The sequence below is a fragment of the Sinocyclocheilus rhinocerous genome, unplaced genomic scaffold, assembly GCF_001515625.1.
Source record: "Sinocyclocheilus rhinocerous isolate Xijiao unplaced genomic scaffold, SAMN03320098_v1.1 scaffold4028, whole genome shotgun sequence".
In the NCBI taxonomy this organism is placed as follows: Eukaryota; Metazoa; Chordata; class Actinopteri; order Cypriniformes; family Cyprinidae; genus Sinocyclocheilus; species Sinocyclocheilus rhinocerous.
The window spans coordinates 10,651-24,425 of record NW_015630185.1 but is presented as its reverse complement, the minus strand read 5'-3'; the positions used below and the strand labels follow the sequence as shown (position 1 = coordinate 24,425).

The following is a 13,775-nucleotide window of genomic DNA, read 5'->3' as shown; positions in this document are numbered from 1 at the left end:
AGGCTAAGGGCTGCCCGACTAAGTATTGATAGTTGTGTAAATACTCTCATACTAACAGATGTCTGAATTTTTGGTTGATTGTAATTCATTACATACCTTTCTATCAAAGTTATCTAACATTATCAAGCTGAATTTGTTCTGACACAGTTTAACTGAGTTCTTGTCATATTTTATTACCATTTTCTAAACTATAGCGAATAAACTGTGATAATGTGAGAAATGTTGAAGGTGTCTGAATAAATTTTGGTCTATTTATCTAATCTATTTGATAAATGAAGTTAACCAACTAACATTATACATACTCTTTTGGTTTCTGTACCCAATATTTAAAAAACAAATTTTACAAATGCAATAAAAACATCGGTATCGGCAAGTACCAAACATAAAAGTATCGGCAGAGTACTGGAAAAAGCGGTATCGGTGCATCCCTAGTTATTTGTCAAGTCTGACATCACGCGTCATAGTTTCTGGGTCCAAACACTATTTTAGATCTCAAATGCACATTGTAACTTTTTAAAAGCTTAGCTATAAATGAACAGTAGGTCTGCATGAAAAAGAGTAAAGGCTTAGAGCTGGAAACGGTATTTGGTATGTCACGACTTAACAAGTTGATAGAGCCATATCAAACTCTTGTTCATGTGTTATTTAAAAAAATAAAAAAATAAATAGTGGACTTGTAGTCTGTATTTGTGGACAGTCAATAATACTTCTCTGTCCTGGCCGATTTCTTAGTGATTTGAGCAGGAATCTTCATTTCCGGTCTTTCATCGTAGCCATGGGTGGCAAAAATTTTGGTAAAGTCTTCCTATTGATAACAAAAAAAAAAAAAAAAAAAAAAAAAAATCTTGCAGTTGATAGACATTTTCTACAATAACTTCAGTTATTTGCAGAAATCCTTGGTTTTTTATCAGATATACATGTATACCGACCCTAATAAAAAAGTAATATACTGACAATACATTTATTTCAAACTAAGTATAGTTTTAAATCTATCAACATATTTACTGACATATCGCTCAAGGCTTACTGATGTAAAAATAATAATTAAACTTTATTTGGAGTGCTTGTGCACAATGCACATTTCTTGATATTAAGCCTAAAATGTATTTTAATGTCACTATTGATGAGGATTGTATGATCTTTGAATAATAAAGGTTTTTAAAAGGAAGATATTTAAAGAGTACTTGCAATAGTTCCACTTTAGCACAATCAAATATATTTCAGTTCATCTTTAGTTGGACTTCAGCACAATTGAAGTGCATTAAGTACAAAAGTAGTTCCAATTTAGCAGACTGTAAATATACCAGTTTAGTAAAGAACAGTTGCAGTTTATTTTTATTAAGTACATAAATATGTAAATTTATTTTTAGTATACATACCATGAAATATATTTCAAATACATTTTAGTATATTTATTTTTCACTAGGGGAGGTTATGTAAAGAGAGAGACTTTCATTGAAAAATACAGGAATATCCATGATCTGTAACGTATGGTAGGTAATGGCTTTCATTTCATACCTCTGTTTTTATGGAAGAAACAGGTACCCTTCTTCTCTCTGCCCTCAGCTCCATGGACAAGACAGTTTCCATCTCAAAAAGCCTTAGGGCAGCTTTTGCATTCTCAGGCTTAAAGCAATACCCACCTAAAATCAACAGAGAAAGCCACAATGATATGTCAATTAAAAATGGATGTCATCAACAGGTGCACACTCCTTTGAGTTTTTAACTACAGCAGTTTAAACTCAGATTTGGCTAGTGCAAGGAGGCCCTACAGAGGTGGACAGTAGTGAAGTATTTTTACTCTGCTTTAAAAGTACATTTTTATTTTTATTTATTTAAAAAGTATCTGTACTTCAGAGTGTCAGAGTGATTTTCTTCAGAAAACTTTTACTTCTCAACATTCCAAAGCAGCATAATGTACTTTTTTTCTGCACTGTTTCATATTAAATATAATTTAATACTTATTACCCAAGTAAAACTTTGAATCACTTTTACTTGAGTAAAAGTACTAGATTTATAGAGTACAAGAAAGTAAATTTTTAATGTTCTTAAGTATTAAAGGCAAACAAAAACTAACTTATTTATGAAATGTAGTGCAGTAAAAAGTATGGCATTATGCTTTGGAATGTAGTGAAGTAAAAGTTTTCCAAAGAAAAACATTCAGATAAAGTATAGATACTTTTTAAATTTACTTGAGTAAAGTAAAAATACTTCACTACTGTCCACCTCTATAACACCAGAAATGTAACATCTCAGCCCAGGACTCCACATCCACTTTCTCTTTGTTTTTTCATATACAGTAAACCATGCTGTTGCACTCCCTCATAGCAAAGTATTACCAGTTCTACGGCCTTTGTTTCATGATTATTGGATTGCCTTCTGTTAATGATTTACCTTGCCTTTTCTGGATTTGTTTGCTGTCGGACTGTCTCATTGTGTTATCAATCTCTGCATTACCCTGACCACAATTCCCTGCCTAAAATTTGGATTTGTCCGTTTGGTGTTCGATTATCAATAAACGTCTGCACATGGATTCTACTGCACCTACTGCAGTATTTGTTAATGTACTGTGCTGTTATCTGTATTATTAGTCTGTGCATTACGGCATCTTGATTGTTTTAGTAGATTCCAGACCATGTGCTGTTCTGAGAATTGTGTACTAATACAGTCACACTATTGGGTCAGACTGGTTATATGTACCAGGATGTGCAAAAATGCAGAAATAAGTAAAATAAAAAAAATTTATTCTGTTATTTACAGAAAATACTGAAATATTTACTTAATTTATGGAAAAAAAATTATAACTTGCCTTATAGGTTTGACAATAGGGTGACCAAACATATTTATAAAATAGACCCATATAAAAAAAAAAAAATACAATAATTTAAATAAAAAACTTTATTATTCTGAGTTAATTTTGTGCGTTAAAATGAGTAGAAGAGAAAATTGTTAATATACACACACAAACCTGTTACATAGCTGATTCCATGTAAAACAGTGTTATCTGCCTTGCCAACAATAACTGCATCGACCACAATATTGCTGGCCATCAATTTTCTGGCAATGGTGACTGGATTACTCATGGAACTGTAGATTAGACAATAAATGTTATCCATAATCATTTTAGCTGGTGTAGTAACATTTTAAGACCATCAATTCAAGTAGTATAGGAACAGATACACAAAGACACACACCTGAAATCGTTGCCATCTGTCAAACACAAGATGCGACATCTGCAAGCTGGAAAACTTTTCTTGATATTGTCAAGCTCTGAGATACCACGAACAAGTGCATCATATAACCTAGTGTACCCAGATGCTTCAATAGCATGCACTTGCTCCTACACGTAAAAAAAAGAATATGCAATACATTATTGATTCAAAAAGTATACAACTGGCATTTATCATAAATGTTTTTTTTTTTCTTTAATTGAGATAATGGTGTAATAATCAGGACAAAAATACCTTGAAGGTTTCCAAATTTTCTGTGAATTTAAGAAGAGTTTTAACTTTGTCGTTAAACATCACAAGGCAGATGACATGCTGAAAATCATATGACATGCTTCGGTTTGAAAAGCTGTCAAAGATTTGCTTGACGGCATCAATGCGCATCATCTGACTGTCAGTGTCATAACATTCTTCCATCATTGAAGAACTTGAATCGAAGAGCACCTGATAAGAGCATTAATAAATTCATTTGAATTAATAGCTTGTATGTCAATGTAAATTATGCACTCTCTAAGTTATATAATTACTAATTACTAATATATAATTACTTTATGAAACCATAGAGCTTTGAAATTATTCAAAACTTCATGTTTATAAGTGAACATTCAAAAATAATGATTTCATATCCTATTAAATAAGTCTATTAACAAATAACAACACCTTTTATGTGAACTCGCTATGGGGAAAAAAAAGCTTTGTGAAGCACTATGACTTTCCTCAGAAAGTAAGCATGTACCAAACTGCTGTGTCGTGGCACAGTTAGGGATTATAGCCATTTGAAAGTGTAGTAAACATTACAAAAACTTCTCTAGTATTTACCACAATTGCCTCTTTGGGGGTTTTACTGACTTCAACAGAGTTGTCAGTTCTGGTATCATTGAGTCTGAATGGGTAAAATTGGAAAAAGGAGAAAGTTATTATTTATACAATTTGTACAGTAAACCATACAAATATGTAAAAGCTTAAAAGAGCTGCTCTCATATATATATATATATATATATATATACACACACACAATAAACAAACCTTTAAGTTGATCAGCTAACGTAAAAGGTTTTCGATGTTTTTATTGTTAGATGTTTAAATCTGCTTTTTTTAGATCCAATTTATTTGCTGGCTATCTGCAGTTTATTTGTAGAACACTATTGGTAAAATTGGCAGTAAAATACCCTATTTATAAATGTTTAAACTGAATAGGAAAACTTAAATGTTTACTCTGGTGATTTGACATTTATCAAAGTACTATAATTACATAGCCCCTGTTATTTATGGGGAAAAGATATACTTACATTTTAGCCAGATCATTCACATTTTGTGTGGTCTCTCTTCCAGACAGACAGTCGTAAACCCAAATCTTAAACGGGTCTCCCTTGTCTTTGTTCAAGTAAACACCTAGATTATCTATATAGATAAACAATGTTAGATCAGAATATATGACAACACTGATACATTTTGCTAAATATAAACAGGGGGGAAAAAATCTTAATAGGTTTTTAACACTCAGGCAACCGAAACTTAGATGCAAATCTCCTATTTATGTTGTTTATCTTGTATATTTATTAGGGCTGCCCTCGACTAAAGATTTTTCTGGCATTAGTCGACTAATTGCACGTTTATTAATAAACCATTTAAATCATTATACTGAGCCTTTAATTGCCTACATAGCCTAATAAGCGCTCAAGCACACGCATAAAGCTAGCCACAGCGCACCGCAGAAGTAATGATTATGAATGTGTCAGGGAAAAACAGTAAGGAGACTGCATTAACATTTTAATAATTTGATTAACTAGTGCGGTCTTTGTTTTCGGCTTAAGAGATGAAGTCGGTGACACTGACTCGTCATCTCCGCAGTGAGGCGCCTGTATGCAGGTTTCATATGGATTACATAATCGGAGATTATTTGTTTTCCATTTTAATTGGTTCATTTGAAAGTAGACATTTCACTATCTATATATAATTTTAATGTCTGTAAGGTAAAGATATACACAGAGTTTTGCGCTCAAGTTCACAGAGACCGAGACGGCAGAAAGCGCATCATGTGCGCACAAATAAACGAAAGATATATTACTCTTATCTTTATGACCAAAAATGAGGGAGTATTTTAAGAGTGACCACACCGGCGCCTCCAACTGTCTTGCAGTGAGCGCACTACTGTTCAGCTTTCACACTCCACACAGACACTTGACCAGCGCACATTTCTCTAGGTCAGTGGTTCTCAAACCTGTCCTGGAGTACCCCCACTCCTGCACATTTTGTATGTTTCCCTCATCTATCACACCTGATTCAACTCGTCAGCTCATTAGTGGAGACTGCATGACCTGAAGTGGGTGTGTCAGATACAGGGAGACATACAAAATGTGCAGTGCTGGGGGTACTTCATGGAGAGGTTTGAAAACCACTGCTCTAGGTTAACATTAGATTGAGATTGGCCATGTAAAGTTGCTATAAAGTTGATTTCAGATGATAAGCCATATTTGATGAATGATAGGTGAGCGTTTGGATGTCCTGCATTACCACATAGACTAGCCGTTAACGATCTGTCCGTCACGGACTGCGTGACTTTGCCTGTGGATTTTTTTATTTTTTATTTCTGCGACTAAGCGACTAATACATTTTTGGTCGACCTAGCCCCTTCTGGTCGAATGACAATTAGTCGACTATTAGGGGGCAGCCCTAATATTTACAGTATAATCAATTGATTAAACAGTCTAGCTATTAGCATTTAAACAATATAGAAATTGGACCTTCACTGAGATACACCAGCAGAGGACCCTCAGTTCCCATATTTGCCAGTTGCAGTGGTGGTGTGACAATCAAGTGACTGTACCGTTTGACATCCTCAAACATGTCTGAAAATGTTTTCTTCTGTTCAATCTGAAAGCTTTAAAAAGGCATTTTGCATAAAAATGTAATATTGTTTTACATATCCAATATGGTAAAAATCGACGCGTTTCAAAAAGGCGGGGCATAGAGGAGAAACAATAATGTACAGTATGTGGAAAATAATGTTTTTTTTTTTACTTTCAACCGCATAAACACATTTCATTACACCAAATACACAAAATAATGTTCTTTTTAGCAGCATCATATGACCCCTTTAAAATATTATATTTATCAAATTATAGTTTTAAGACTCCTAAACATGACATACTTGCAACCTTGTGGGGTGCTGTTATAAAAGATCCACAATGGAAACCTATCAAATGATGCCGGAAGACTAAGCGAAATTTTCTCGATATCTGTAGCTCTTTGAATCGATGACTCCAGTAGATTCACCTCATCACAGTTTGGAATTTTTACACCATCTAAAATAAAATCTCACATTATGGATGTGGTGATGAATTAAGATGATGGTATAACAAACATCTCAGTTGCAGCTTTTACCTGTGATTTTATCCAGTATGTATGACCTGTCAAATACTTCTGGTGTTCCTGGTACTCTGACTGGCTCAGACAGCCGCTGGCCAGTAGGATAAGCTTTCAAGGAAATTGTAGCATAGGTCTCCAGATCAGTACTTTCATTCTGAATTGAGAAAAAAAAATGGTTTTCAATCAGCAAATTTTTAGTGACTGCTACCATCACTGCAAATCTAGTGTCTGTGAACATAACACAGACCAAGACAGTATGTTTTAGTGATAAAGGTTTTTTTTTGTACAATATTAATAAATATGAATTGTATTTACTTTTCTTTTTTAAAAAATTAAGTCTGGTAAAGAACTTATCTTTTTGCTTTATTTAATATTCGTCACAAATGTTATCCAAAATTGTGAAATGTATAAAGTACATGTGGTCATTTAAGATGCACATTACAGTCTGGTTATTGGGAAACAGGCCGCAGTACTTGTACTCCATGCTACTAGAATGAAAAATAGTTCCTGAATAGCTTCTAAACGGATTCATGAAATGCTGTATCAAGAAAAAAAACTGCAAACATACCCGTCCTTGAGCAATCAAGTAAGCCCAGCAAATATTTGCATATTCAAAAACATCACCATCTTCAATGACCTTTGGACCTGATCTTTCATTAAGACCTGGTAACAACTCTCGGAAAAGAAAGTAAAGACCCTCAACAACAGCAATCTGAAATGAAAATATAAAGGATTTATTTTAAGATGCATGATTGGATTTAAATATTTAATAGATAATATCGCAATGATAATTCACTTTATATCAGTATGTAAAACTCCATTCTGTGAATAATTTGCACACTTTATATTATACAATAACCTACCTTTTGGTTTCTTGTTACATGCAAGTTCCCACAGATCATTTGGAATAAACTTTGAGCCAAAGCATTGCATCCACTCAGTCTCCTAATGTATGCTACCACTTCCTTAAATTCGTCTCCACAGTGTTTACGTTTCTAAAGAATAGGACAAAATACAGAAAATCTTACCAATAGTTGCACTGAAAAATAAAGCAGTACGTTTTATCTGACGTTTGCAGCTGCTGGCCTTAAACCTGCTGTCAAGAAACAGTTACTGGTAATTACATGAGTTGTGGATCAGTTGGCTCCACTATTCTCATGGTTTGAGTACTGATGTGTCCATTGACACAGATGAGCATCTTATCAGGGTGAATGTCTCTAACAACATCAAAAATCACCCAATAACTAAATAAATAAACAATGAAACAGCCTTTCGAATGAGCAAAAACTATAATGTAGCTTCTACTATATAAATAACACTAATATGATTGGCCACAGTTGTTTATTTATTATAATTTTTTTTTTTTTTTTTAAGTTTGAGCTAAACTGCAGCACAATATATATCTAAAAATGCAGAAAGTTTTCTTTACTGGGTAGGGTAAGGGGATAGAAAATACAGTTTGTACTGTATAAAAACCATTACACCTATGGAGAGTCCTTGAACCACATATACCAACATGGGGTGAGTGTGTGGTGTGATCTATTAGATCTGAACTGATTTTTTTTCTGTTGGACTGTGCTTTTGAACTGTTATCTTGTGATTTTAGCACTTTTTGAAAAGACCTTTGTGGATGAAGCTGCATTTGTGATTGGTCTGCAACTTGGATTCACCCATTCTAGGTGACCCAGGTTCTAGATCAGCAAGCATCAAACCTTGACAAAATAGAAATTATAGTTTTTTTTAACATACAATGGCATAGAGCGTTGACAGAAAAACACTTAGGCCTTTCTCTGTTTGCTTCACTGAGGGTCTGACATCTTTTTGGAACAAAAGACTTGGACTTGGTTTCTCATTATCAAACGATGACAGAGAGAACTGTAGAACTGAATCCTCTGTGATTCCAAGCTCACTTAGTTTGTCAACATGATTATACTCTTCGCCTCTGTGGAAAAAAAAAACCCATACAAGACAAATTTAATCTTGGAAAACACAATACTGAAAGATTTTTGATATTTTGAACAATATAGTAAATCAGAAGTAAAAAAAAAAAATTAGCATGAACACAAATATATAATTATGTAATCTCAATGATATGATCATCAGTGACCTGATGTGAAGAACTGGTGCTGGTATACTACTTTCGAGAGAAAGCCGTAGTGTCACATCTCTCAGTGTATCACTTTCGAGGTTGACTTTGATTTCAAAGTCTCCCTATTGAACAAATACAAGAAAAACAAGATGACTGATGCAAGATGACTGATATGTGACCCTGGACCACAAAACCAGCCATAAGGGTACATTTTTTGAAATTGAGATTTATACATCATCTGAAAGCTGAATAAATAAGCTTTCCATTGAAGTATGGTTTGTTAGGATAGGACGATATTTGGCCGATTTACAACTATTTGAAAATCTGGAATCTGAGGGTGCAAAAAAAAATCTAAATATTGAGAAAAACGCCTTTAAAGTTGTCCAAATGAAGTTCGTAGCAACGCATATTACTAATCAAAAATTAAGTTTTGATATATGGCAGGAAATTTACAAAATATCTTCATGGAACATGATCTTTACTTAATATCCTAATGATTTCTGGCATAAAAGAAAAATCGATAATTTTGACCCATACAATGTATTGTTGGCTATTGCTACAAATACAGTATACCTGTGTGACTTATGACTGGTTTTGTGGTCCAGGGTCACATATAGAGAAGATTTCGGATGGTTGTAACACAGGATGAGTAAGTTTAACTCATTTGAAAATGAGTCACAAGGATGAAATGACTTTCATGGATGAGCACCATCCTCCTAAGGTGATTGGAGAAGTGGTAAATATATTTGTACAAATATAAAGGATTTGACTTTTGGGTTAGAATTTGAATCGGTATCATGCTAAATGACAATGTAATAGGTAGATTCTTCTGTTTACATTTTATGTATTACACTGTTAATGGAAAAAGCAAAAAGTAACAACCATCCTTGGTCTTTTCTACACTTGACACTGACTAGGGATGCAACGATTATAGATTTTGTTGGTACGATTATTGTCTGAGGAATAATCAAGGTTTTACGATTATGACGATTATTATGCATTTATTCATTTCCCAACATTACTAATGTATAAAATCACATGAACACTTTTTAGATATTAATTTTAATATTTGCCTTATAACTCTTTTTAGCAGACAAAGCATTTAATATGTGTGTAAGATATGTGAAGTTTAGTATTGAACGTAAACTTGTGATAATTGCAGAATATTGAAATAAGTGAAAAGCTGTTATTTCAAACAGTATGTGTTGTACGACACTATATAGAAGTTATTAACAAAACCTGCAAATCTTCATTTCTCCACATGATAAATTGGAGCCTCTTGTTAATGTATGCACGCTCCGCCCTGCAACAAGTCGATTGGAAGGTCGCGTCGTGGGACGGACGTATGCAGTGGATCAAAACTCAATGCTGAACAGATTTGCTTGCTTGCTGTCGCCTTTCGCCGTGTTAGAGCAGTCCACCTTGTGCTCATACGCTTACCATCACAGCATCGCGGAACTCCAGAACTCAAACACTTCAGTTGAAGCTTCGTAACTCTGCAGAACGCAAAGCCTTGCTAAAGTCTCTCTGTACATCTGCCGGCGCCGGCATTTTTCAAATTAACAACAGTTGTTTACGGCGACGCAAAGAATTGTGGGTTATCTGTAGCAGCGAAAGATACACCTCATGCATCCTCCGAATTCCTGTGAAAGAAGGTCGCATTCGAAGGTCGCATTCGGAGTGTCCTACTTGCTTTTCTGAAATGAGACAGCCTCGATGACGGAGGGCGCAGCCTTCTAAATGAGACACAGCTACTGTTTTCGTTTTGCGCAAGCTGCAACAGTTCCGTTCCGTGTAACAGAAACACTCGTTTTAGCGGAACCTTTACGATTAATTAACCGTGACGTTTTAAAGCGCGGTTAATTGCGAAACAGGTTAATCGCTGCATCCCTAACACTGACAACATTACATTCTGATTGTGAAATTTATGGGTTTGTTTTGGTGAATCAATAGATTTTCTATTTTTGATTAAGGTGATCATGCATCAGTAGAAGTACCTGTAACGCTATGTGACAGCGGATGACACTTGGTCCTTCACTTCTGATGTTGGCCTGTCTTTGTGTCGGTGGTAACTCTGTTAAATTTTCCCTTGGTGTAAATATGGCATACAGTTCACTCCCACTTGTAATATGTCTGTCATTCAAAGACCCTTTAATAATAAAGATATAAAGCATGCAGAGAAATTAAATTAGTGAACAACATGCAGAATTGATATTTGCAAGAAAGTCATAAAAGTGTCAAGAAAGAGTTTGTGAACTCTTTGATCTGGATTTCTGCATTGATTATTATTTAAATGTTGCCTGATCTTAAATTAATTCACAGCTATAGACAATCTGACTAAACGAATAAGACACAAACAATTGTTTTTTCACATTTGTACATAATACAATGAGTAACCATTACTTGATTTTCTGTAGCTGCTTACAGACTTTTAACCAAGACATCACATTTGGCGCTGGAAACAATTGTCTCTACATTTGATGCAATGTTTGAAAATGATCTTCAAAAATATTCGAACACCTACATGTGTTGAAAAAGGGGTCATCGGTCAAAGGCATACCATCAGCAGTGTAAAGGCATACAGACATGTTTCTGTCAACCTTGTTTTCATGGCAGATTCGCAGCATCAGGTCCTCCACTGTATTTTGTGAGGGATCTATACCTGTACAATGGTAATGGGACAAAAAAATTATAATTGTAAAACTGATAGTTCTGGTCCTTAATTATGATTGGCTAAACTAGGTTTAAAGCTACTGTAAAATACTCTATAAACGCATACCTGTCATATTATAACAATAATAAATTATGAAATTATTGTTCCCTTCCAAAGTGGATCTACGAAGCGGCGTCTGGAGTTGATGCTATAGGGAATGCCTTCAGCTTCACCAATGTCTGAACACGTGTACCAAACACGCCAGTTCTATTGACAGACAGCAGTCTATGACATCATGACCAGAGCCCCCCGTGACTCCGTGAGTGTAAGAGGGCAAAGGCAAAACACATAATTAGCTTCTTTGTCTTCAGGAGCTTCATTTCCCATCCTTCCCTGAATATGAGTAAAGTGAAAGTGATGCGACTTGTAGCCAAGCATGGAGTCCCATATTTGGAATTGTGCTCTGCATTTCACCCATCCAAGTGCACACACACAGCAGTGAGTATTGAACACACACCGTGAACATGAACTCAGAGAAGTGGGCAGCCATTTTTACCTGCCCTGCAAGGGAGGTCGGAAAGGTTGTAAAGGTCAGGGCTTCCCTTGCATTAGAGCATCAAAGTTAAGAAAACTTCTCTTGCAATTAGAGAAATTAAGCTCTTAGAGTGGCTCCAATAAGCAGTCTGTGAGTCACATTTTTGCAGGCATTCCCCATGGCATAACTCCAGACGTCACATCTTGTTCCCCTTCTCAGGAAACCATGGTTACAGTCGTAACCAAGATGTTTCTGTGTTTATTTTATAAAACCTTGTAAGGTAACTATTTTATCAAAGCAGTAACATGAAAAGGTGGTTTACAGTAATTTTTGTATCAGCTCTCTTTTTCATATTCCTCTTTCTTTACCCTTTGGTATTCTTACGTTTGCTCTAATATTTACACTATTTCGCTTACTCTTAAAAGTTGGCATTGTGATACTATGGAAATTATTGACTTTTAAATGATACATTTCTTGTGATGTTCCTCATTTTTAAGTTGCTTTTGATAAAAGTGCCTCTTAAATTGTGAACCATCTTGGAGCTCATGGTAGATCTGTTTTGAAAAGTTTGTTATTTGTAAAAAAAAAAAAAAAATTCTTTATTTTGAAGATGCTGAAGGAGACCATTACATTTGAAGACCTACTGTTCCTCAAGTTTTGAATCAAAATATTTCTTTGGATAGAGGTTGGATAGTGAAAGTCATAAACCCTAAATAAATCTAGATATATGTACTTCATACTTTATATGTACTTAATATTAAGTACGATGTGTACTTAAATTTAAGCATATGCATCTTGTTTTGACATCTCTCAGTACCCTTATTACTGTAATTGTCTTTTAGAATGAGAAACAACATTAGTACCGTTTATGAAGTGTGTACTATAAAGATTTACCTGTGATCTCTTGTATCCCAGGACATTTTGGAAATCGGTAGGATATATGAAATGAAATAATTGACTTCATTACAGGTATTCCTTGCATCTCTGGAACTGGTGCATTGCCGATTCTTTTCAGATAAGCAACCATATTGTCATACCGGTTCCTCTCTGCTTGTGAAAAATCTTTTAACAAAACACAAAGAAAATTACCTGTAATATTCAATATGGAGGTGATTCATTTCATGAGAACTTGTAGGGGAGATTGGGGTAAGATGCCAGTCACTACTGTAAGATGGACCTCCTCCCCTTTTGACCATTTAGAAACTGCCGATCATCCTATCTGTGATTATCTTTGTGAGGAGACATACACGTCCAATAATTTTAGATTTTCTATTTAAGATCAAATATACATATATTTTTTTACTTGACAAGGCATTTACCCCATATGGTTCAGCATATACTTTGACATGGTTCCAATATAGTGCACTTTATTGCTAATAGATAAAATGGTTTTTTTGAAACCACCTTGTATAATGACATGCATTATGATGTATCAAAATAATAGATATTAACGGAACAGATTTAAATAAGCCAAACAACAACTATTTAAGAATATAACTCATACCCATGGTTTTTAAGGTCACATCATTGACGCTGTCAAAAAAATCCAGTTCTTCTTCAATCCCAAGATCAATGAATTTTTTGTAGTATTTATCCAGTCTGAACTTCTGAAGTAATATGAATATTTTATCCATCTGAAACACACATCAATAATATAAACATAACTTTTGTGCAAAGGTTAAAAAAGCAGTTTTCAGCAAAGGGATGCACGATATTGGATTTTTGCATATATCCGATATGCCAATATTTTTCAACTCATTTTGGCCGAAAGCCAATGCAGGTACCGATATATTTCCTATTGTTTGGAAACAACAAGTCTCTCCTGTACAGAGTAGAGCCCTTCACGGGCTTCAAATCTAGGCCCTAGCCCGGCCCAGCCCTTGACAGCTTATCAGAATTCTT

The 13,775-nt window shown here is 34.7% G+C and overlaps 1 protein-coding gene across 2 annotated transcripts in view; it reads right to left on the bottom strand.

Annotated features, from left to right (window-relative positions):
* LOC107739942 (uncharacterized) overlaps window positions 1–13,503 on the bottom strand; it is a 20,459-nt gene extending 6,956 nt beyond the window's left edge. The window contains exons 1-18 of one of the 2 annotated variants that reach the window (XM_016552192.1): window positions 13,378–13,503; window positions 12,768–12,935; window positions 11,210–11,347; window positions 10,683–10,834; window positions 8,704–8,807; window positions 8,346–8,538; window positions 7,460–7,591; window positions 7,165–7,308; window positions 6,612–6,750; window positions 6,379–6,532; window positions 5,972–6,108; window positions 4,517–4,628; window positions 4,047–4,110; window positions 3,465–3,671; window positions 3,195–3,340; window positions 2,969–3,087; window positions 1,519–1,643; window positions 708–805 (exon numbers count right to left, since the gene is read on the bottom strand). In XM_016552192.1, coding sequence (XP_016407678.1) covers window positions 708–805; window positions 1,519–1,643; window positions 2,969–3,087; window positions 3,195–3,340; window positions 3,465–3,671; window positions 4,047–4,110; window positions 4,517–4,628; window positions 5,972–6,108; window positions 6,379–6,532; window positions 6,612–6,750; window positions 7,165–7,308; window positions 7,460–7,591; window positions 8,346–8,538; window positions 8,704–8,807; window positions 10,683–10,834; window positions 11,210–11,347; window positions 12,768–12,935; window positions 13,378–13,381 — 2,336 coding nt within the window. In that variant the 5' untranslated portion in view covers window positions 13,382–13,503. The remainder of the gene's footprint in view (window positions 1–707; window positions 806–1,518; window positions 1,644–2,968; window positions 3,088–3,194; window positions 3,341–3,464; window positions 3,672–4,046; window positions 4,111–4,516; window positions 4,629–5,971; window positions 6,109–6,378; window positions 6,533–6,611; window positions 6,751–7,164; window positions 7,309–7,459; window positions 7,592–8,345; window positions 8,539–8,703; window positions 8,808–10,682; window positions 10,835–11,209; window positions 11,348–12,767; window positions 12,936–13,377) is intronic. The other variant, XM_016552193.1, reaches the window with a different exon arrangement.
* Window positions 13,504–13,775: the final 272 nt, after the last annotated feature.